Raw genomic sequence first — 26,566 nt, 5'->3', positions numbered from 1 at the left:
ATCTGTTATTAGAAAGTGTGAAAGAGTCTGCCATCTACTGTGACTCCCTCATCGCACAGAAGAGTTTAATGAGCACAATCAGGAATTTGCAATTGGAGCCTGGAACACAGAAACTAAAAAACATTTCAGTGGTATGTGAAAAGGAATTTCAGATGTTCTGACCTAACAACCTAACTTGGTACGTTTTCTACTGTAAAGCCTTTTTTTCTGCTTTGTAATATAAACTCTCTGTGCCAGAGGTTACAAAGAAAGGTGCTTGACTGAGTTCACTTCACAGACCTAACAACCATAAATAAAATGAGAAATTCTCAAAAGTGTGTGAGCTATACTTGGACTTTCTATAAAACTGTTGCTAAAAAAATTCAACTGACCTTGAAATGTGCTTTCACCAACTTCGAGCTGAAGAGCTGTGGAGGGTAGAGCACTAGTTCAAGCTCCTTCAGGGCCTGGGGAAGTTCAGCTTTGTCACTAAAATGATTCATCACACTTCCAACTGCTTTCATGATTGCCATAGCCTGAGCAGTAAAACCGTTGCTCTCCTGGGAAATAACAACACATTATGTTATTTAAATAACACAATAAAAACAGTAAAATGGCTTTTTATCTCAAAGGATGGCAACATTAAAGACACATATAAAATTAATCTTTCAAGCATTTTCTTTTGTAGAAAAATCACTTGGTAAATGTGCACTGACACTATCTTATTTTTAATTATGTACAATATAAAGTACAGGGTCGTAAATGACATGCAGTTGTAATTCATTTTGTTATGCACGTATTAGTTCATTTTAAAATCTTGTGTATACAAATGCAGCTTTGCATGTGGCCAGATTTAAACTCAGCTATACCAGATGCCACACCATTGCAGGATACACTCAACCATGTTTAGTGACATCCACAGTCAGAGAAAAACCAACACGAAAAGCTGACAGAGACAGACAAGGTAACAGTGTACAGGTCTTGAAGTTGCTATAAAACCCCAAAATTATGCAATTATACATACCCACTGTTATAAAACATTTTTCTTTAATATTTATGTCACTATATCTGGACAACACTGTTAAAGTTTCATTCACATGTGCATGCTAAGTTTGGCACACAGGGGCTCAGCATTTAGAATTGCTAGACAAGCATAGACTAGATAGCCAAAGACAACTGGAGGATTGCATAGTCAGCTTAAACACAGAACAGTATTTCTGACCACTGTCAGTACAAAATCTTCCTTTCTTGTTGGGAGAATGAGAACCGGCATGTAGGCATTATGCTATTTCTGTATTTTGTGGAGGAGGAGTTCAGTCCTTACCTGCCCTTGTTTGGAGACAGAGAAGACCAGCACGTGAAGAAGACAGTATTAAAAGGCTTGGACAACAGCCAGACCCTTTGAAGCTGTGTCGGACCTCCGTCCGAAAACCCTCTCAGCGTGGGGACGAAAAAATGGCAGACTGCATAGATCCAGATTCCCATACCTGGATAAAAGTCTGTCATATGCTTCCTGTCTGTAACCGCGTCAACTATCAGTAAATGTAAGCTAAAGTATATTTTTCTCATGTGATTCTTATACCACCGTAATCACGATGGAAGGGATATCGCCTTTTCTGTCATATTACTATATTGTTTAGTTACTGTACTTAATGTGCCGCAATTTCAAAAGAACACATTTCCGGAGAGCTAATGCCTCCAAAGGAAACACCCACCCCCATGATCCACTATATGAACCTGCCCATTTAATACACAGCTTCAGTGAGAGAGAAATGGTGATGGCACCATCTTATACAAGGTAAGTACCAACCGCAGAGGGGTGCCAGGGCAGGGCAAACATCCTCACATATGCATATGCTCTGAAAAGGTTTAGTGAGATCGGCTGCAGTGTTTTTGACTTTTTTTCATTTGTGTAAATATGTAAAATAGGCAACATCAGAAAGACAAGCCTTTCTTCTGTTTACAAGGTTCAAAATGGACATGTTCCTTATTTCGTGTTGCCGAATTATATGCATTCAACATCCAGATGAGCATTTAATCGTTGTCAGCTCTCCTGCACACGCAGCCTGCTTCTCCAACTAAAAAGAAACAAACCTGTTTGATTTCATTGTTGCCAGTTGCAGACTAGTTGGTCTCATTTATTAGGTTATGTAAGGCGATCAGCTCAGGAGTGCACCACCAACTGCCTCAGACTAGTTCAGATTATATACATGAAGTCTACAACTGAAAATCACCGGAAATGCCTTCTATAATGTAGATCACATTTTCAGTACAAATATACAGATAATCTTTCCCACTAACACATTTATTTTACTTCCCATTTTCAGATCTAAAGGATGCTATACAATTCCAAAATTGTGTCATGCCATTCAAAGTTTACTTGGAGTAACAAATCCTGCCTGAAAACTGGCGATACATTGTGAAATGATAACAAATCTTCACCCTCAAACAGGCCACTCTTATAAGTACATAGACATTTTTTTTATTTATGTAATACCAGCATGTAAAATATTATAACATCTGAAAGATTTACTGACTCTTCTGGTTTTATGATGCAAAATAAAAGATGAAAATAAAACTAGAGTAATAAAGCAGCGGAGAATTAATCAATCTTTGAGATCGGTTGCTATAGTAATACTTACCTTTTGAAGACATGGCATGACAGTTTCTTCCTCACCAAAGATAAATGGCACAGAACTGCACAAGTGAATGTTGTATCCTAAGGGAGATCTTGCAGTGAACCGAAAAACATGACGTCTACAATAGTATAAAGACAGCACAGACAAATAAAACATGTTAAACAAGGTTAATTCTAACAATTTCAACATATATGGATATCATTTAGCATACATGTTTTGAAATTACATAAATTTAAATTAGACATACAGTATATAGTGTGAAAGAGAGTGATATGGGCTGCAGTGCCAATTCTGCCACCTCACAGCATCCAGGTCTGGTCACAAAATATGTGAGGTTACACTTTCCTTCTATAACCCAGATATGTGCAAGTTAGGTTAATCAGGAAATCTAACTGGTGCAGTAGGTGTGAGCACGGTAGTGCAAAGGATTAAGGCCATTTGTTGAATAGAGAATAAGATAAGGCTTTCATATCCATCCATTTTAATTAACCAACAGTGCTAATTCAGTGTCACAGGCAGCCATTCAGGCAGCATCAGGTATGAAGCAATGAATGGAGGGGTAGACTTAAACAGGGAAATTGGTTCACTTTTGAAAGAGGCGCTAAAAAAATGTGGATACAAAATATTTATTTTAGCATAAACTGTTTCATTCCATGGTGTGGCAGTTTGCAAGGATGATTGGCCCCCAGGCCTTCTAGGGCAGCGTTGCCAGCCTCCTCCCATTCTGCATCTCTTGCTCTTTCTCACATGCTGGTGCTTTGCCTAAAGCTCATCAGGGGCACACAGCATACATACAGGGATTACTGGCAAATAGCAGCCGCTAAGCTCCCTCACTGGCATAGGCAATTTTTATGCTGCCAATTCTTATAAAATATGTAAACACTGTAAGTGTTATGTATACAAATCTATATCTATTTATATATATGTGTCTTTATGTGTAATTGTGTATACATTTATATATATATATATATATATATATATGGCCACCGCCAGGGGGCTCCCGAGCATCGTGGAGCCTGGGAGATCTCAACTTCCGCCACACCTGGGAGGGTGAGGGAAGGACCTTCCAGGAATGCCAGGAGTGCTTCTGGGTGCAAGGGCAGCACTTCCGCCACACCAGGAAGTGCTGCCGGAACAGCATCATCAAGCACCTGGTGCACATCGTGGTGGAAATAAACATATATATATATACTGAAGATTGTGGTGCTGAAGTGCTTCCGGATGTCCATGCAACACTTCCACCACACCAGGAAGTGCTGCCAGATAATCATCAGGGAGCACCTGGAGCGCTTCCAGATGCAATATACAAGAGGCTGTCTCACTCCATTCAAGGAGCCGGAGTCGGGAGGTAGAGGACCGAGAAAAGAGAAGAGAAGAAGGGACTGAGCTGTATTGGGAAGAATTGTCTGTATTGTGTGCTGTAAAGAAAAGAAAAGATTAAAGGGTGTGTTGTGCTTTGACTTGTCATTGTGTCTATCTGTGTCGGGGGCTCATTTTACCACTATATAAATATATATATATATATATATATAGTAATCCACAGTGTCACACACATGCGAGTAGGGGGATGTTGTGTGGACCAAGCAAAAGTAATTCTGCACCAGGTCAGGGGGTGGCAGGGTTCTCTAAATCATCTCCTGTTATATCTACAGACCAGCTGCAGGAAAACCTATTTGGTTCAGTGCTGATGATGCTGGTTCCAGCGCCCAGAAGAATGTCACTTCCAGTTCCAGTGCCCAGAAGAATGTCACTTCCGGTTCCAGTGCCCAGAAGAATGTCACTTCCGGTTCTGGCGCCCAGAAGAATGTCACTTCCGGTGCACAGACCGACATCAAAAGGACATCACTTCCAGTTCCCCTACATCACTTCCGGTCTAATCCCTTAAAGCTGCCATATTTTCCAACCCTCATCAGTTCTGTTTTGGACTCAGTATTGTGAACAGCTCTGTGCTATTTAAAAAAACATTTGCAGCCAAGAATATTATAGATGTGGCTGCCCCAAATCTTTTTAAGTGTGTCGAGTCTTTTCCTTTTTCGCAACATATAATTCATCATTTGCAGAACACAGAAAGTATATTTTTAGAAATGCTATTTACAAAGAATGGACCGGGGCTGCTGAGATCCTGAATTAGATTAAGCGGCTTCAAAATGAATGGATGGAAGGACAACCAGGTAATTAACAACTTTAATATTTTTTGCATATAATAAAACCAGAGATATATAAAATAAAACAGCAATCAAAATTTTGGTCTTCTTTATTTGGTTTAGCTTAAGCTTTGTTTGGCTTTTCCTTATTTTAATTAGTAAAATACTAAAGACAGTTCAAGAAGTTCTGTTATTAGGTTCACTATTTGATTGGAAGATTGATTAACTTAACAAGAGATAAAATATTTAAATAAATTTCAATAAATCAGTAAGCCATCTATGCAGTACATAGACTACAATTAAGAATGTTATGGTCACAAATACATCGTAGTACATACAGAAAGCAACTATCAAAGGAGGTGTTAGATTGATTGATGACTTTAAGCCCCGTCCCCAAATATGATTTATGACTTTAAGCCCCGCCCCAAATAAGATTAATGAAAATATGAAAATATGATTTATGAAAATACAAAAATATGAAAATATGATTTATGAAAATATTAAAATATAAAAATATGAACTATACCCCGCCCCCTGGGGGGTTGGACCACTGTCATAACTGATCATCTTTAAACCCCGCCTTTTAGGGTGTGTCTTTCGTAAACCGGACACTTATTAACAATTAATTAATTAATTAATATGGGCGGCATGGTTAGGAGACCCGCGTCCCAGGATTCTGATTATGAGGGCATGGACATTGAAACTGACTCTGACTCTGAAACTGATCAAGAGTTTGATTGCGTCTGGCTGGGGTGGTTTATGAAACAACCTTGACAGGTGTTTTTTAGGTCCCGATCGACTATTATGTCCAACAGAGCTGCAATCAAACTCTTGATCAGTTTCAGAGTCTTTCGAAGTGTTTCACCCAGGGGCCCGTCAGTTTGTTCAATGTCCATGCCCTCATAATCAGAATCCTGGGACGATGGCTTCCAAGCGGCCAGAGCATCTACCAAGTCGTCCACAGTCTCTTCTTGATGCATGGTCTGCATGCGCCCGTTAGGCTCCCCAGAGCATCCTCAGCAGGGACAAAAAAGTCAGGTACTGTACGGTTCTCCAGGAGACTGTTCAGCCAATACATATCATCAGGGGCGGGTAACTGATATAGATCTGGTCATTTGAGGGCATCAGAAGATCCGGCCAAGATGGTGGGTCTGAAGGACAGTTGTTAGGAGCAGAGTAACCAGAGTTAGATTTGATGTCGTCGGGCCAAAACAGGCCGTTGACTGCCACTGTCTGTTCCATAGACCAACAGGCCTGATCAGGAACGTAGCCGGCGGGGTGCTGGTTCTTACCTGCCCAAAACACATCGCTGTCTGTCAGCATCTGGTTTACCGCAGAGTAGCCGGGCTGTAGGTTAGGGTCGATCATCTCGTCGGGAGTAGAGTAGGCGGTGTTGGCTTAAAGGTTAGCCGGCCAAAACAGGTATTCAGCGGCGGACGTATGTTCCATACCCCCAGAGCTTGTTTCTTCGGAGCGCATCTAAATGTCGAGGACTTCTGCCACCTCAGAGGCCGAGAGAACAGGGAGACGACCAGCCCAGCTAGCACCAGCTTCAGAAGGGTAGTTAGTTGAAGACATCTCGATAGGGTTTTAGGTTAATGTAGACTATGGAAAAGACCTCTGTATTTATCTCCGCTCACTTAGGGGGCGGCTGACCCCCAGTTTTCTTCCTCCTCCTCTTCCAAGCATGAATTATTCAACATGCTAAACTCCTCCTCCAATTTTCTTTTAATTCTTTTCATCTGGCCGGACAGTTTTCCTTGATAAACAACTTCATCAATATTTGGCATAAGAGCTTTAAAAAAACTCCAGTCTTTTATAGAAAAATTAATTTCACTCACTCGCTCCTTTATCACATTTTCTTTATCTTCCTCCTCCTTTTCGTGACAGGCCTCGTTATATTCGGGAAGGATAGGCTCCTTCTTGGAAACAGCGATCGTGACCTGTACCTCGGCATTTCTTTTTACCTCTACCCGGCACAAAGCACAGTTAGAATCGTACCAGGCAGAGCTGAAGCGTGGTTCCCGTAACTGCCGTAACGTTCTACTGGACGCCCTGTTTGCTTTCAGTTTCTTAGGAGCGTTCACAAGACTGTCCATTCTGTTTGCTTTTGTGTGTCGTGGCGTTTTCACTAAGTGACTAGAATTTTATACAAGAACTCTTTCGTCTCCTCCCACAGTCGGGGGTGAGAGACACGCCTCACCCCTAACCCTCTAGGCGGATAGAGAGATAAAGGCGTACCTCGGGGGCGTGAGTATTGTTAATGGGGAGTGATAAGTGTCCGGTTTACGAAAGACCTACCCTAAAAGGCGGGGTTTAGAGATGATCAATTATGACGGTGGTCCAACCCCCCCAGGGACGGGTATAGTTCATATTTTTATATTTTCATAAATCATATTCTCATATTTTCATAAATCATATTTTCATAAATCATATTTGGGGAGGGGCTTAAAGTCATAAATCATATTTGGGGTGGGGCTTAAAGTCATCAATCAATCTAACACCTCCTTTGACAGTTGCTTTCTGTATGTACTACTAAACTTACATATTTACAGTATAAACGATCTTCCCTTTCTAGGGGAAAAAAACACATTAACTTACCCTGGTGATATATTTACCATAGTTGATTTGGTAGCAAAAGTATGCATTTTTAGAACAGGTGGACGGACGGATAGAGTCTTCCAAGAAAATGGTTCAGCAATGAGTAAGGCAGGCTTTGGCAGCATGACCTCTGTAGGACTGTCTGGAGATTATACAGAAAAGTAAACATTGATCTTATACAGCAATATGACAAGTCAAAGATCTCTATTATTACTAGTTATGTTCCTATAGTACCCTGAAACAGTTGTCATTAATTAAATAAAATACATATAATAAAGTGAACAGAATAAATTATAGTGTTTTTTTTACATATTGCATACCTATTATTTAATGGAATGATACCAAAACAATTTGGAGAACATATAGCTATGCCATTATAAAGATAAACCATTTCAAAACTCTTGTATACATAATATATGTTCATTAGCTTTAATTTATGATATACAGTACTCTTACAACAGAAGCCAACAATTTCTATTAAACTTGAACAAATGAATTAAAATAAACCTTTGCCAAATTTCTCCTTGCTTTCAAATACAGAGTCTCCATCTTGCAGTAGCGCAGAGAAGCTTATTAAGATTTGTGACGGTTTCAAATTGTCCACAAAGAGAAAGCTGTGCCTCTTGTCATCTGCTGCCTAAAAATATTTTGTGGAAGGTAAATATGTTGGCATTGGTCACAATAAACATTTCCCTAAAACAGAGTGAAAAGAACAAAACAGTGTGTTTTTGGCCCCGTAAAAATTGAAAGGTGCCACTTGGTGGCACAGTTTACAATATCTTTATTTTGGTCATCCGATTCCACCTTTGAGCCCTGAAAGCAGAAATTAACCTCTTAGACATTTGTAAATCAAAAAGAAGCATGTTTTCAACAAAGCAATAAGAAAATAATTTTCACTTCTGAAGGCAAAATATAACTGTAGTCTAAACCATATTCTTACAAAAATAAATGCAAACAAAAATAGTCCAATGTGACATTAAACAACAGCCTCAAACCGACTTAATGCAAGTCTGGATTGTGGATTGCCAGATGCAGTCAAGAACCCTGTCATGGATTAGGTGCCATTCTATCACACTATTCTGATAATCTGACAGTATATTGCTACTAAATATTGTTCACAGGTTGTGTTCATTTTGAAATGTCTGTAACACTACAATGGCAACATATCTTCCTAAACAGAGTGGTTAATGATATTCAACATCTGTAATTCTTCTGTTGACTTTGGCATTTGCTTTAAATAAATGTCCATAAGTAGAGCCAGATGCATACATTATCTGTAATGCACTACTTGCCATAGGCTGAATAAAAACTTCCAGATTAAGATAATATGTAACACAAATTATACTATGTATTCATTATTATAATTTAATTTGCAGTTAATGGGTGTATAATAATTTTTTTTGTTCTTTTTCTCATGTTATTTTATTCATCCTTGAGACACTAGTACTCCTCCTTCTTCATACACTTATACCAATGGTCTGTAAGCTTTTTTGCAATGTTAAGTCAATTAGGCACCTCTTGTTTTAAATTTTCGTTACCTCCCATGGCAACTTGAGGGTCCAAACAGAAGGTGTCAAACCTGGACAAAAGACTGGAGTGTTGAGAACTTGTTATTTTTTTTTATGAAGCATGTTTATGATGTGGAGAGCTGTGCTGGAGCATGTATTGCTGTGCAACAAATTGGTGGCCTTTGTTATTTCCTTAACAGGTCACAAACTATAGAGCACACCATCCCCAAATATAAACGGTGTGGATTTTAGCAACACATTCTTCTCATGATCAAATACTACTTTTATGTTCTCTTTGGTCGCAAATTAATAGGTACACAGTCATTTTCACAACTTACTAGCAACTCATACTCTGACAGCAAGGTTAACAAACCCTAAGTAAGGAAGCCCTAGAATAAGGGGGACAATGTGGTAAAATCAGTGTTGGTTAAAATAATACAACCCGATAACAGGCTACCTGTTGGCTTTCTGTCTTTTAATATTGATTAGTCTCTGGTCTGACTTGGTCTTTGTTCCCACATGGCCCTTGAATGGAGTGAGTGATGGCCTGGCCATCTCCATGGATAGAGACAGCCTGCTTTGCTTTGCAGGCTTCATTTATCCAATTTTACTGGTCCTGGCTACTGGTTACAGTTTGGTGGTACTAGTGATTCTGCTCAGGCAGACTTAGCCCCAATACAACCCATGTTTTTCTCCTAGGATGGGGAAGAGGTGCCTACCTTTCCCTTTCACTCCATCCATAATGTCCTAGCCACCTGTATTCCCCCAGGCTAGCTGGCCTTCCCAGTCAATTCCTGCTTTGGAATTTTAGCTAAGGATGCCTGCGTGTAGAAATCGTATCTTGATCTGGTAAGTCATAAATGTTCCCAAGCAAGGACTGGCTTAGACAGCTTCCCTGCTTTTTAAAATGTGATACTGTTAGATGTTAATAAAGAATATTAACTAATATCCTAGGTATTATTCTATATTACATTAAGAAATTCACATATATTTGTATTCTTTTCCATAGCTTTAAATGCTTACATTTCTTCCACTGTTTTCATTTTAATTCATCCTTTTCTATAAATTTGCTCCCTTAATTGTATCCAAATGCTAATGATTAGCAAAGAGTAGTGCAGAGAAAATGCAAACAACACTGAAGGCTAAAGGTGAGAAGATTCTTCCCTGCCATTTTCACTTGTCAACTCCTTATGAAAATTATCTATTAACGAGCAGACAAGTGAATATAGCACTGAAATAACTGCCTTCCTTTAGCATTCAGCATTGTCAGCCTTTGGGGAAAATTAAGCAAAGAACACTAAAGTAAAGTGTGAATTAAAAATATAATAACAAAGTATGTTTTTTTGAAAATTCTAATTTTTTTGAATTTCTCATAATAAGAAAATAAAAAAGGCCAGCTCATTGAACAATGAGATCTATCAAATATATGAATGAGGCAGTCATTGTAAAACTGACTGTAATTGAAAACCACTGTCTTAAGTTAGGTAGGAGAACAGATCAAAAAGAGTTTTTATTGTGAATTTTCTGATATCCCAAAGAAAATACAAAAGATTGATGGCTGTGTTTTTATATTAAAGACTGCAAAATTGTTATCAATCCATTGATAATAATAACCTGAGTACAGTGATCATCGGGACGGGATGGAAAATAAACACTTAATTGCAAACCTCTTGATTCAAGTTTTTTAGTGGCATGAATATGGATAAATGGTTGAAGTTTCCATCTCCAGAATTTTGTTTCAATTCTTCATTGCAGCATTTAGAGATACTTTATGTATATGAAGTTTTGAGAAATAAATTAACTGGTGATCCATCCTGGGTTAATTATCACATTATGCTCTGCGCTGCCAGGAAAGACCCATAAGGTTGATAGGGTTTTTAAAAAAACAGAGAATCGAAGGATGGAAAAATGAATGAATGAATGTGGCCATGTGTGTAAGCTTTCTGCTGCCTTTAAAGGGACTAAAATGAATGGAATATAGGAATGGTATTTTGATTAAACTCCGAGGTATGATGAGTCATTATTTTCTATCCTATCTTGAAAGATGCCGAACTTGAAAAAGAACTATGACCCTGACCTGGCTCATGTCATGAAGACAGGTCCTTATATCACCTGTAATCCAGGAAAGAAAAATACAGAATGTTTAGCTCAAGAGGATTTTGAACTTTTGTTGGCAGTGATCTATGCAACATACTTATTTAAATTGGAAAAATTCAAAAGGGAATCTTATTATTCTGGGATCCTAAACCTTTCATCTCCTACAATGTAAATGATTTTGCAAGTAAACCTTTGGGTGGAATAAAAGTAGGCCAAGTATGTGTGTTTGCATTTGATGCTGATCTGCATTAAGTGCAGAAAAATTATCATATCAGAATAATGGAAGTACAACAGAGAAAGAAATAAAAAATAGGAAAAGAGAATAACCATGTTAAAAAAGATATGAAGAAGCAAATTCTATTGCACAGCAATCTACACTGACAACAGCCCAAGGCTCTGAATTATCTTCTCCTCACTTCTGACATGCAAATATATTTCTGTGTATTTCTTTGGCAGTCATACACATCCACTTTTCAAGTGTTATTATAAGACCATCTTTTTCCATCTGCTTTAACTTTACTGCGATAATTTTAATCGAATGATCAGAAAGAATCCAAATATAAAAGGTCATTTTAATTTGGAACTTTCTGTAAGAATTAAAGGATTTAAATGCACTATACAAATGCTTGCTCTTCATAGCATATGAAATAAACAGGCAACATTTACTGTACACCTGCTCTTGCATCTGGATGATTTCAGCATTAATAAGTCCCAGTTATAAATACAGTTAAGTGATTGCTAATATTGTAAAGAGGCACATGACTGGCAAAAGGTTGCCAGGGGCAACTGCCAAGGAACCGAGCAAGGGGGTAAAGGGCAAAGGAAATCAGTCTGACAGGCTTCAAGGGGAGAGAGACAGTAACACCAGCAAAGAGAAACCAAAAAATGGTACGTGCCAGTGCAGGGAGAGGGGGTTGTTCAGAGTTGACAGAACAAGAAGGGCAGAAGGCTAAAGCACGAGCCAGTGTCAGTGTCTTGACTTATTCACATTGACATTACTATAGAGTTCAGGTGGCTCAGCAGATACTGCAGGCTTGTATGTATAACTAACAACAAAGTTGGCAAGGGGTTGGCTGACCGGTGATAATTAAAGGGCCGATTCCTTGGAAAGTTTCTATTCAAGAGTCAGTTTGGTAGAACTGGCAAGAGGCTGATGCTGTTATACAAGAACTCTAGGGCTGGTGTTCTTAAGCTTTCATACCATTATGTTTACCCCCAGAAAAAAACAATTAGAACATGTTGAATTTTTTTTTCAGGAAAAAAAAACGTTATTACATTAAACAGAAACATGTAAATACCAAAACGATAACATAAATACAATAGGAAAGGTATGTCTAGTGACCCCTCCTATACCAATGAAGATTTAGTAAAAGTTCTTTGTAGGATATGTTTTGAAACAGTCACCAATGCACAGCCTAACATCACAATCGATGCAGTACAAGCATGTTTCTTTCAACACTTACTTTATAATGCTTTTTCTGTTGCTTTTTCTGTTTTTACATTACAGGGTATAATGTCAGTGCCTCACACGCACAATCAACGTGCCCATTGTGCTATTGTAGGCTACCACAGCACAAAGCTTAGTGACTTCCACATTTCCCTTCCAAGAACATTGATAGTTGCTGCATTGTAAACAGTGATTGGTGGCTAACAGCTTTCTTTTTGCTCTACTTGATTGCAATCATTTTCCTTTTTTGCAATGTAGATACTATACCCTGATGCAGCGTTATGTGACAGAAGTCACCAGGCATATCATGTCAGCGCCATATTCATCAGTTTCACTATCTGTGTCAATGTCTGATGACTTATTCACATTGACATTACTATTGTTGGATTCAATTAAAGATTCAGTTTTAGTTTGTTCTAAAACTAAACTTATAATACCATTGTGTTTTGGTTAAAGGTTTCACCCCAGTCATATATTAGAGGGGCAAAATGCACAGAAATACTCATGAATTTTTGCGGCATGATGTTATTTCATCCTCCAGATGCCAGCAGAATACTGTCCAGGAGTTCCTCATGCTTGAAAGTGACCATTGAACATCACCAAGCCCAACTCATACCCAGGATTAGTGCCAAGGAGGTTAATCTGAGAACCAGTAGCATATTGGGAGTCATGGAGAGGATTATTACCATAATGACAGAAGAGCCATACATAGACAAATAGCAATGGCCATGTAATAAAGAAATAGTAAACATTTTTGTTTCCATTCCAAAATGTTTTTCACATGAATATGACTAAAAGGGAAAAGTGGAGAGCAAACATATGTATACTAATAAAAGGCAAAGCCCTCACTGACTGACTGACTGACTCACTCACTCATCACTAATTCTCCAACTACTACCCATGTAGGTAGAAGGCTGAAATTTGGCAGGCTCATTCCTTACTTACAAAAGTTGGGCAGGTTTCATTTCGAAATTCTATGCGTAATGGTAACTGGAACCTATTTTTATCCATATACTGTAATAGACTGCAGCTCGATGGCCGTGGGAGCCGAAGTTGCGTGTCGCATCATCACGCCTTCCACGTAATCACGTGAACTGACTGTGAACGCAGTACATAGAAAACAAGGAAGAGCTCCAAAGAGTGCTGAAGGAAAAACGCATGCAAGCATATTCATAAGTGCAGCTACTGCGGAAACAAAGCACGGTGTAAACCGTAAGTTTAAATTAAGTTTATAGACATGCTCCCGCTGCCGTTTGTCATGCCTACGACGAATACCATATTCCTGAGATACAAGTTTAATGAGAAGACACGAGGTATAAACGAGACTTTGGATCACTTTGTAACGGAGTTAAAATTGCTGTAGTGAGAAACTTTTAAGTGCCGGGTCTTAGCTAACATTAAATAAAGCCATGAACATCGCAACATCACACAAGAGAACAGCTCACGTGAACTGACTCAACGCAGTACGAGTGATCACTTCCATCAATCAAACCTGTTCAAAAAAACACATTACACAATTGACAAGGTAGGAAAAGAATATGCTCCGAGCTGAGCTCCACAGCTAACGCGGTCTTGCGGAAGCAACTTCGTCACACTGCCACCAAATACTCACAGAAAAATCCACAAGTTAATGCACAAGCTGTCTCTAGAGTTTCTTCACACTCTGAATGTATTCCTCGCATCCCCGTTATACCCTCTGATCTCCCATTTCAATTCAAATGCCTCCAATTTCCAGTAAGGCTCTGCTTCGCGATGACAAGTAATAAGTCTGAGGGACAGACCCTACAAAAGGTTGCCATTGATTTGAGGCAAGATTACTTTTCTCCTGGACAACTATACGTTGCATTCTCAAGAGTAAGCTTGCACAGCTTGGTTATATTACAACTGGAGTGCTGAACTGACAACGTGCTATACAAACAGAACTATAACAATCATAATAAACGAACAATAAAACAGCGGAGAACCCGTGGATTAAATAAAAAGGATGCTTCCTTGCCGAGGCAAGGAAAAAGGATGGTCTTATATGTCGTTCATTTATAAAACAGCGGAGAAGTTGTGTAAAGGCTGCTTCACAAAAAAACAGCGGAGCGCCTTATATGAGCAGGCAGTCAGCTAAAGATGGGAATCAATAAATAACTATAATCGTAATAAACGAACAAAAAATAGCGCAGAAGCCGCGGATTAAATAAAGGAAATGGGTACCTGAACAGTAAAGTAAGTCTCAAATACCTACACAATAACTATAACAATCGTAATAAACGAACAATAAAACAGTACAGAACCGCGAAGCAAGGAGAAAGTACGGCCTTATATGGCGTTCATTTATAAAACAGCTGAAAAGCTGTGTAAAGGCAGCTTCACAAAAAAAAAGCACAGCACCACACTCTGAATGTATTCCTCGCATCACCGTTATACTCTCTGATCTCCCATTTCAATTCAAATGCCTCCAATTTCCAGTAAGACTCTGCTTCGCGATGATAGTTAATAAGTCTCAGGGACAGACCCTACAAAAGGTTGCCATTGATTTGAGGCAAGATTGCTTTTCTCCTGGACAACTATACATTGCATGCTCAAGAGTAAGCTCAGTGCACAGCTTGGTCATATTACAACCAGTGTAATACAGTGCTGAACTGACAACGTGGTATACAAAGAGATCCTTAACAAATAGTTATTGGTATATTTTCCCTCAGTTTAAAAAGGTTTTCTTTTCTTCTTAATAAAAATTTAAAAGCAGTACTTCATTGCTGCGAAACACGGGGATTTTGCTATATACAGTATATATATATATATGTAGATATGTATGTGTATATATATATATATGTGTGTATGTATGTATGTGTGTATATATATGTATGTGTATGTGTGTATATACTGTATATGTATATTTATGTGTATGTATGTGTATATGTATATATGTGTGTGTGTGTGTGTATGTATGTGTGTATATATATATGTTGATATGTGTATATATGTATATATATGTAGATGTGTATATGTATACGTATGTATATATGTGTATATGAGGATATGTATATATATGTATATGTATATATATGTTTGTGTGTGTGTGTGTGTATGTGTATATATATATATAAGACAGCAACACTCATATCATTGACAAAACAATTACATTGACAATCATGTTACGTTATTTTTAAAATCTTTCCTTTTCTTTTTCATAACTTCTTTAACACACTACTTCTCCGCTGCGAAGCGCGGGTATTTTGCTAGTTGTTAATAAATGGGCCAATTAGGACAAAAATGACAATAAAGCTTAGGGCCCTAAGCCTTACAAAGTCATATATTTGACATAATTAACTAACTCTGAACCACATTTTTTATTGTGTTTTTATTTCATACATACAAGATAACTCACATGTAGATAGTTTCTCTTATGTGTGTGTTATTATGTTGTATGTACAAGTCAAAAAGTTCTTTTATTCCCTCTGTGGTTCGAGGTTTCCATAATCAATACATAGGTTGCATTGCACAGCTATATTATTCCAAAGAAATTATGCACAACATATTTTACATAGGTTATAGGATAATTCAGAAAATGGGCCAGTATGAAATGTTTAATACTACTTGACTGACCATGTGCTGAATGCTGAGTGCTCCTCTCTACAGCCCTCCTCTTTTGATATTTTCTCATGTCCTTACAGTTCTCAGTGGTCCAACTAACACTTTTGAAATTTACTGAAGCGTTTAAAAATAGTGTTACAAGAAGGAATTCTTATCACCAAAGCATGTTAAACTTAATACATAATCTTCTTTGCACCTAAGTTAGATACAGTATTTAGACACAATGAGGCACTGAACAATTATGACCAGTGTGCTTAGCCACAACACTGCCACGGCAATATATATAACACCTTATTGACTCACCTCTCATAACACCCCAAAAATTGTGACATTCTTGTGGCGCACCCATTATTTTCATTTTGATTTTCCAAGCTAGTGCTGCAGTCCCTTCAGCTCATAAGCTTGTAAATGTCATTCCCATCTCTCTCCCCTTTACTTATTTGTGTTTTTGCTTGAAAGTCACTTCTGTTTTATAAGAGTGTGATGGTGTTATGGCAACTATTTATTATGCTTTCGTACCATAGAAATAAAACCTCTCTGTAATTCATTAGTGGAGTTATTTGTAGGTTGCATCTTGGATCACATGCTACTGCAGTAAGCTGCATGCTAAATAGTGGACAGTAGTACACGGCCACAGAATTCATTTGTGAATGAACTTAATTTTACTACACAATCACACAGCAATCCATCACAAACCTGACTACAACTCAATTTGCGTAGCAATCCATATAGGAAACACTGCTCTACAGGAAAGCATATAACATAACTGCCCCTGTATAGGAATAGGCAGCTGATAACTCTTTAATGGCTAACAGATTGAACTGCCAGGACAAAACACCATTATAGAGAATTCAAGCCTTCTGTCCCTGTGGCCAAACTAGGAATGTTCTTTACCGTGTAAGTGATCTGTCAAGGACCTTAGCAGGGTGGTTAAAGGTACCTCATAGAGGAGTACCTCTAGAGGAGTGCAGGGCTCAACTGGTGGAAGAAGCAAGGAATGTGCAAGAATAAGTAGGTATGGTACACTAAAATATGTGCAAGATAGTTTATCAGGTAGAGAGAGGTTCAAGACCTGCTGAGGAAGGCAGATACAGTTGCAATTCCTTTTGTGTGTCTCTAACGTGTGTGTTTTGGCAATGAACACATAATTTCTGAATATTTTAGATCTCTTTAGCATTATTCAGGGTGCTGACAGGTGCTTTCTGTCCTGTATTATGCAATGGATAAAAATCTGCATGCCATCAAGTCATCAGCAGAAAGATCGACCACTCAATGATCCAACATGTTTAGAAAAGAAGTGAATTTGCAAAACATCTAATTACACATATCTTCAAATAACAAAACCTGTGAAAAGTCTTCAAGCAAATAAAAGTGAAGATTTAGAACAAATAAACAGACAGACTAAAAAAACTGCATGTTTGATTCTAAGAAAGTCTTTCATATTTCTCAGCTAACTTGAACTGGTACAAACTAATAATCAACCTTAGAACTTAGAAAGAAGCCCTGAAATAGCATGCAAATAAGGAAAAGGAGAAAAGTGTCAGGAGTTACTGCGTCTTTGTCATTGTGAATCGCAGCATTAATGTTGATGCGAAAGAAGTTAATAAATCCTCAGTTTCAACGTCTTTCCTCCTTAGTCTGTCTACCAAGATTTACAATGCAATTCAGACAGTCAGTCTGGCAATTTAACGATTATTAACGTCCCTCATCAGTGATGTTCATTTTCAGGCTGGTCCAGTGTTTACTTTTTGCCAGGAGAAGCATAGTGACAGGTGAGCTTCAATTTTGTCATTATTTATTTAATTTCATAAAGTAAAACCAATCAGAGCTCAGATTAAGCATCAGTCAGTTTCAATTGTTTAAAATGATCCTCTTTAAATTGCCTTATTAGGAAATATGCCTGAGCTGTAAATTTGCAAGGAATCTGTCATCATACATTAACTAATGAAAACCTTTCTTCTTCTGGAGAATACTGGAATAAAGTGAGTCCCATAAATTCTTCTCACCAAAAGTACTTATCGTTACTTGAACACTTGTAATAAATAAATAAATCATTTAAGATGTTCCATTTAAAAGTAACCTTATAAGAAATTTGTTTGAAGTATTGCAACTACTTACAACGGCTATTTGTGCTCAAGGATACAGTAAACCAATATTTGCAACTGTATCTCAGATCCATGTCTATATTTCTTGTTTCACATGAATGTGAGTGTGCCAAATTGCTTCCCATTTATTCCAATACAGGATCATGGAGGCCAAAACTTGTCCCAGTAGCTTCAAGTATGTAGAAGGAACCAAACATGGACTGAGTGCCAGCACATGAAAAGCACACTCAAGTTCGCTGAATCGACTTAAGACACAAACACAAAGCCCAACATCACATGTACTGAACATTTTTGAGGAAAACTGCATGAGACAAATGGGTGAAAATGCAAGCATCCGGATTTTAAACCTCATCTCTCCTGGAGCAGTTCAGCCAAAACACTAAACATTACACCATTGTGTCTACATGTTTCTGCCAAATTATTAAGGTTTGCTTCAATTCTTTGTTACAGTTGTTAAAAAATAGATGCTAAATGAAGAAAGATGAGTTGCTCATAACTGTATATAGAAATAGTACTTATAATGGTGTGAAAAGGTCCCCGAAATAACACATCATATTGAACCAAAATTAATTTTAGAACCTAAGGAGAAAAACAATGTGCTACACTGTATAATAATGAAAATCTAAAATTAAACATAATATTGATGTCTTTAGAAAGAGAAACAATCTGTACCTGATATTATTCACACAACACAACTAGAGTTAAGACCTGAACTGAACTGTTGCTATGCCATTAATGAACTTCTGAAGGTGAATGCTGACTAGGCAAACATGTCACTTAAGCACTGAAGCAGGATGCTGCACTTGGCTGACGGCTTAAACAACTGGATAGATGTTCATTAGTGAAAATGATTTAGATAAAATACATATAACATTTAACTCTACTTCCAATACACATCTAGATGTTTGTTCGCTGTTGTTCTCTTGCTCTGGCATTTGTTATTTTATGGTGTCATAAAAATATGTGATCAACCTCTTGACATGAATAATTTGTTCTAGGAAAGAAACTTCAATTTGGCACTTAATTAAGAAAATAATTCAAAATAATGATAAACTCCTGAAGCAGATAGATCAAAAAGACAAAAGTAAGTGCTTTATATCATATTGAGACTGATAGCTGAAATACCTTTATTACAGTATTGGCTTTAAAAAGTGAAATCTCCTGTAAAATCCCCAAAGTTCAATTCTATACTCTATTATTACAAAAAAGGAAACTACTTAAGCACTAATTTCTATTGTGGTTTTGTAAATATTCATTGTAGCCTATTAATTATTAAAAATACAGAACAAATATTTTGCATTGTTAAACTTATAATATGGAATTTATAATTGAGAGGTGTGGAGGATGTCCCGGACACAGACAGGCAGACACTTTCATGTCACCCACAAACACGTTTATTTACACTATTTACAGTTCAAGGTGCACCAAAAACCCTCAAAGTCTCCAAAGTCCTGGCCACACAATGCCTGTCTTCAGACTGCCTCCTTCTCTCTTCTCCAGCTCAGTCCACTCCACTCCCGACTCTCATTTTGAATGAAGGGAGGTGGCCCCTTTTATCATCACCCGGATGTGCTCCAGGTGGGTTCCGGCAATCTTCCACGGACACACCACAGTGTGGTGGAAGTGCCGGCTGCATCCCCGGAAGCACTCCGGGTGTCCCTGCTCCTCTTCCCCCCAGCACTTCCTGGTGTGGCAGAAGTGCTGAGGTCCAGGGCTACAAAGGAACCAGGGCGGTCACCCCCAGATGGTCTGGGGAAGGCGCAAGCCCTCCTCCAGTCCTCCTGGGTGTCCCGGCCAGGTCGCCACCCCAGCCACCTCTGACAGAGGATAAGCTAAACCACTGTGAATTTAATCAAGCTTTATTATGGTAACATATGCATAAAGATTGGATTTTACATGTTGTTATATTAATGCATTGCAGTTTACGCAAATTGTGACAACCACCATCTATGACAATACAGAGACAAACTGGCCCAATTCTTTCGCCAACAAAGTAGTTTATAATATTTAATGTAAAAAAGTATTATTTATTTAGGCTTTAAAATTTGTAAGAAAATTTCAATTGATCATCAGCCTATTTATAGGATGGAACTCTCTTGACTAATGTACAATACAATAGATTAATTTTTCCAACTACAACAGTTTATGATGGTCTCTTTCACTTTCTTTGTATTTCTTTCAACATAATCATCACAACACCAATCCATAATATCAAACATCACTGTTGAGAACAAGATGAAAAATGTTCATCTCAAAGGGCAGAAAAAGAAAGGAAGTGAACCAGAAATAAAAACTATGCGGAAGGGAAGGAATAGTTATAGGACAAGCAAAAGAGCAAAAACATAAATAAATAATTAATTAAAATAAAGTAGAAACAATTACTTAAAATAAAGTAGAAATTGTCAAGTTGTGATCATTAAGTTCAATACACAAGGCACATAATTTCTTACATAGTTGGTAGGACTGCAACTTTGTTTTAAGGAAAGTTATGCAAAACTTAGATGTGTGTCTATCTGAAACTCCTCTCAGGACTACCCAAAAAAGACATCAATCATTTTCAACGAGTGCAGAATGCAGCTGCTAGAATCCTAACTAGGAAAAGAAAATCTGAACACATCACACCAGTCTTAGCGTCACTACACTGGTTGCCTGTGTCATTCAGGATTGCCTTTAAAATTCTGCTTATGGTTTATAAAGCCTTAAATAATCTCGCCCCATCTTATATATCGGAATGCCTGACGCGTTATATTCCAAATCGTAACTTTAGATCCTCAAATGAGTGTCTCCTTAGAATTCCAAGAACAAAACTTAAAAGAAGTGGTGAGGCGGCCTTCTGCTGTTATGCACCTAAAATCTGGAATAGCCTGCCAATAGGAATTCATCAGGCAAATACAGTGGAGCAGTTTAAAACACTGCTGAAAACACATTACTTTAACATGGCCTTTCTATAACTTCACTTTAACTTAATACTGATACTCTGTATGTTCAATTCATCATAATAACTATTCATGGTGGCTCTAAAATCCGTACTGACCCCTACTCTCTCTTCTGTTTCTTTTTCCGGTTTCTTTGTGGTGGTGTTGTTGTTGTTGTTGAAACATTGGCAATGATTCCCATTGTAGGTCTTGTGTTTTGACATTATCATGCCACAAACAACAAGGCCATGGCCAGAAAATAGGGATCAAAATAGTGCTGGATTAACATCATGAAGATGAAAATTAAGTTTTTTATACAACATGCACAAAATCAGGGATTGAATAAAAGGACAGAATATGTTCTGAAGTAAGTAATGAGTTTTATGTAAATTATAACCCATAAATGAAGCTTAGTGGTACTGAATGCATTACTAAAATCTGTGAAAATAGACTAGACTTTGAAGGCAGCACACTGTTGCTCGAATCCCAGCCTGGAAACTGGAATTTTGCATATTCTCTCCAAATTTTTTTCTTCCATATACCAAAACAGTAGGCTACATGTTAACTTAATTGGAAACTCTAAATTTGTCCAGTATGCGTGAGTAGTTAGCTTTTTCCTCTAAATAGTTAACCACATGACTGTAAATCTATAAAAAGCATTCAAAAAGAAGTTTTCACATTCTCCAAGGAAGAGAATAATAAGGCACTGAACAGCATGCAGACATGATTAAAAGTTTTAGCAGAAAGGCAATATGGGTGATCCAAGTCAGTGTTTCTCAACCTTATTGTCTCACTAGCCAGTTCTACTTATTCGGTTTCACTGCCAGCCCACAAACAGCAATTAAAAGAGGGTGAGAAGAGAGAGTATCCCCTTCAACAAAATAAGCAGAATTAGTAACAGGGAAAGATATTGCACAATGTTGTTGATTGTTTTTCCATATGACCACCGAAGACACCAAAAAGGATTGCGACCCACTATTTGAGAAGCACTGATGTAAAGGACTGGCCAGGTTTATTGGTTCCAGAACCAGAGACAGCTACCCTAAACTTTCAAGAGCTAACAGGAAATAGTGTAAAAAATAAAAAACAATCAGATCTGCAGGCTCTGTCTTCTTGTTAATGAGAAAGTTTGATGAACTAACAGGCACTAACAGCTGTAATGGACAGCCGGGTCCCATGCCCAGCCGGGACGCCCCTGCTGCATATGTTCCGGGGAGCCACCATGGACAGCTCAATACCTCCCCTGGGATGCTTAGTGGCAGCCTCCCTGGCCGATGTAGATTCCCCAGTCTCCTGCGTGGCTCCATGGGACATGGAGTCCTCCACAGCTTGGTTGGGAGCTGGGGTGGCCGCTAGGGGGCGCTGCCAAGACTCAAGAACCTAGCTGGACGAGTCATCAGCCCCACCCGGAGGTGCAATTGGAACCAGGTGGTCAAGCACTTGGAACACTTCTGGGTGGGCTATAAAACGGGACAGCCTCCACCACTAAAGGGTCAGAATCGGGAGGTTGCCTGGGAGGAGTGGTGGTGCAAGGTGGAGAGTTGTTGGGTTTGTGTTCAAAGTGCTTTTGGGACTGTGTTGGGCCTGTGGGACACGGGGAAGACGTGCCCCACGGCTGAAGAGAAAATAAAAGCCTGTGTGATTTTTACACATGCATCTGTGTCAGTCTGTGCCGGGTCAGGCGCCATATAGCACCTTTATCACACAGCACAAATACTCAGTTAACAGTTCCTCACAACAGAGGTGAGTGTCACATTAGATATTGGTAGCTAATTGGACAACAGCCACAGAAAACAATGCCAAGTTTTATTTCTCCTAGCTAATAACATCAATTTGAGGCTACAGTGAGCATGTGATCTCCAAAACTAGACAACTAAAAACTGGAAAAATGTTGCCTTGTCTGACATTTTATCAACTTTTTTTGCAACATGCACAAGGTTGGCTCACAAACAATTTTGCTGAAACAGCAAATATCTATGGATACCTGGAATACATACGGCTATATGATGATCTCTTCATCCATCCATTTATTTTTCTAGGAAGTAAACATGTTAGGTTTGAATACAAAATGGAAGGTCTGAAAATCGAGGGTACACCTTATGAGAAGGATGTAGGAGTCGTAGTGGACTATCGATTCCCGACAGTGTTCAGAAGCCAAGGCTAGCAGAATACTGGGTTATATAGCACGATGTGTGGAGTACAAGTCCAAGGAGGCTATGCTCAAGCTTTATAATGCACTGGTGAGGCCTCATCTTGAGTACTATGAGCAGTCTTGTTAGTTTATAGTTTATAATACAAAAAATTTATATGATGAAAATAAATACAAAAATCAGGAAGTAGCCATTAATACAAAATGCTTAAACAAACATACAAAAATGTGTCAATGTACAGAAGTCACAACAGAAGCCACGCTCCATCTAGATTTTGTGGCACTCATATTTAGCCTGAAATTGACACAGTATCCATAGATCAACTGCTTTTATTTTGCTAGTGTCATAGCAAACAACTACACTTGAGACTGTCAGCATTTTGCAGTGTGGCTGGCATCACAGATGTTCAGCAGTATCAAAGCTCATGCCACCAAGTTCAGAAAAAGTTCCTATTCTCAAGTAGTGAAATTTATCAAAAGTTAAACAAGCAGCACAGTAATCTGGCAACTTTTTATAAAAAGTTTAGGGCATTCTACTTAATTTATAAATATTTGTTAGTATTGGTGGTGTACACTTATGATGCTCACTGGGAGATAGTTGGAACAGCTACTGTGATTACTCTGAATGTAGCATAATAATGCATTTCACACCAGTGTTGCAGTTTTCTCATGTCAAGTGTGCTGGGAGCAAAGGGAATAATAAAAGTGTGACTGTGAATGTCTGGTTGTGTGAGGTCTGTTCTGTTTGTCTTGAGTACTGTGAGCAGTCTTGGTCATCAGTCTACAAAAAGCACATAGCAGCACTAGAAAAAGTCCAGAGAAGAGCAACTAGGATGAGTCCAGGGCTACAGAGGATGAATTATGAAGAAAGATTAAAAAGAGATGAGTCTTTTCAATTTAAGCAAAAGAAGATTAAGAGGTGACATGATTGAAGTGTTTAAAATTATGAAGGGAATTAGTACAGTGGATCGAGACTGTTATTTTAAAATGAGTTCATCAAGAACACGGGGACAAAGTTGGAAACTTGTTAAGGGTAAATTTCATGCAAACATTAGGAAGTTTTTCTTTACATAGAGACCCATAGACACTTGGAATAAGCTACCAAATAGTGTGGTAGACAATAAGACTTTAGGGACTTTCAAAACTAGACTATATATATTTTTTGAAGAATTAAGTGGATAGGACTGGTGAGCTTTGTTGGGCTGAATGTCTTGTTCTTGTCTAGATTGTTCTAATGTTTTAATGCATTAATTCAGCTCAGGGTACCAAACCTGGACTGTACAGGTATATGTATAAATACAACTGCCTTAGTAATGTATTTCTTAAATTAAGCTGCAGTGTCATTACCATTATGAAAAAAAAACTCAGAAGTTTTTAAAATGTATTTTAAAATGTCTTAATGTGCTGTTGAAAAGCACTGTGGCACCACACTGACCCAACAACAGTTTATCACAGTTAGTTCAATTCAACTTATTTTTGCAGAGTGCTCTTCACTAAGTACAGGCTCACACCACCAAGTAGAAACTGCACTACTAGTTTTAATAACTGAATCTTTGATATCTTCGTTTTTATTTCACTTCTGCAACATTTACACATGCACAAAGGTTATGATGTTTATTGATCTGCTAAAGAGATGTTCATTCATTGTTTTTTTTCTATCCTACTGCACATTCCAACAGTTAAAAATGATATTCCTATTACCACTGTCTCCTTCAATTACTACTTGCATTTCCTTCTGCTATTAAATGTGAATAGATGATGTCATGGGCAAAACTGGCACCCTACTACACTGATCAGACTTTTAGACCCTAAAATACTCTAATGCTGTATGCTTTGAAATGTCTGATAAAAATGCAGATTCTGGCACACACAGGTAATGCCTGTGATAAGAAAAAAGTAGTTGTTTTGTCAAGACACATCTTGAGTATAGATTCTATAGCTGCATTCCGTAATTCCACAGGTCATTTTCTTGTTGGGACATTTTGTTCTTTACCCATGAATTTCCCTAATTCAAAGCTCTAGCATGGTCAATGAACTTTGTTACCAGGTTCATTTCAAGTAACAACAGCTATAACAACAGGCACTGTGGCTATTTTGACTCATACACTTGAAAATGTTATATAATTTTAAAACACTTTTATGATGTCTGTGATTGGGATTTTGGCCCTGAGTCTTGAAGAAACAGTTTTCACATAACATAAAATAACACAACATAGCTTAATTAAGGGTCATTGATTTCTGCAGTAAAATATGCAGTAGATAAAAAATGCTTATGTGTCATGAACCTTTCATCAACAAAAACACTATTTAGTTTAAAAACTGAAATTTGGCCGAATGGTACATCTAGGGCAGTAGGTATCCACTAAGAAAGGATATTGATATACCAATATTTAGGGCAAAATACATCCCCTGAAAAACTAAATACTCCAACATCTCAAAAATGACAGGACAGATTTGATTGAAATTTGGTGACACTATATAAAAAATAAAATTAGCAGACATGTGTTTTGGTATTTGTCAATGTTTGCCAAAAATGTAGTAGCTAGGTAACTATTATAATGCACCATAACATTTTCTCAGCACAGGGAAGAGATTGCACCGAATTATGGTGCTTGCCATATATGTAAATGAAATCCATTAGCAGAACAGCAGCACTAGCAAAAGGGTATACTGCATAGGAAAAAAAGAAGGGATCAGGGCTTGAAGGGCTCTTCAATTTCACACACTAACATCAACACGCTCCGATATCAAGCCTTTGACCCCTGATATCATGTACTACAATAAATGCACTCCAATCACCAAGTGTAACATCTGCCCAGTACAAAGTCCCTTGTCGCTCCTCAATATCATACACTAAAATAAATGTCAACAACACAGAGTGCCATATAAGGTTCACTTCAACTACTGAATGGGATGATATTAGCTGTGAAGTGAAAGAAGGAAGGTTCAGTGAAGCTTAATTAAGACATGTTTAGCATTAAAGCTCAAGTCGGTTTTCTAGGGAGGCAGGGAGGAAGAAATACAGAAGTGGTTTCATCATGTCCAACATAACCAGGCAGCAGCCACGTTGGTTTAAAAACTAGCACAGATAAGTTAACATGTTCCATACTAACAGAAGGGACAGAAGTAGACAACTGTACATATCATGCAGTTCACAAGATTATTTCTTTTTACCTGTTCTCTTTTGTACAATTGTTACTTCTCTCCTGTTTTGAACCCTACTCCTTCGTAAAAAGTTCTTACCTTTTTACATTTAAGGCCCCCGTGTCTTCTTTTCTCTACCAACAAAGAGGTCACTACAATACATTTACAGGCAGAAAACCAGTGCCTGAAGGTGATCTGTACATAGACCCCCCAGCAATCAGTTAAGAAGCCTCCAACCTACAGAACCACTTAAACC

General features: G+C 38.1%; 1 protein-coding gene across 3 annotated transcripts in view; it reads right to left on the bottom strand.

The window, feature by feature from the left end:
• Nucleotides 1–26,566, bottom strand: part of adgb (androglobin) — a 204,956-nt gene that overhangs the window by 94,112 nt on the left and 84,278 nt on the right. For all 3 annotated transcript variants that reach the window (XM_039747534.1, XM_039747535.1, XM_039747536.1), the window contains 4 exons: nucleotides 7,871–8,000; nucleotides 7,364–7,505; nucleotides 2,622–2,736; nucleotides 372–539 (listed from right to left, as the gene is read on the bottom strand). In XM_039747534.1, the coding sequence (XP_039603468.1) occupies nucleotides 372–539; nucleotides 2,622–2,736; nucleotides 7,364–7,505; nucleotides 7,871–8,000 (555 nt within the window). The remainder of the gene's footprint in view (nucleotides 1–371; nucleotides 540–2,621; nucleotides 2,737–7,363; nucleotides 7,506–7,870; nucleotides 8,001–26,566) is intronic.

The sequence above is a fragment of the Polypterus senegalus genome, chromosome 3 (assembly GCF_016835505.1).
Source record: "Polypterus senegalus isolate Bchr_013 chromosome 3, ASM1683550v1, whole genome shotgun sequence".
Lineage (NCBI taxonomy): Eukaryota > Metazoa > Chordata > Cladistia > Polypteriformes > Polypteridae > Polypterus > Polypterus senegalus.
The sequence above is the reverse complement of the archived record's forward strand: the minus strand, read 5'-3'. Positions and strand labels throughout refer to the sequence as shown.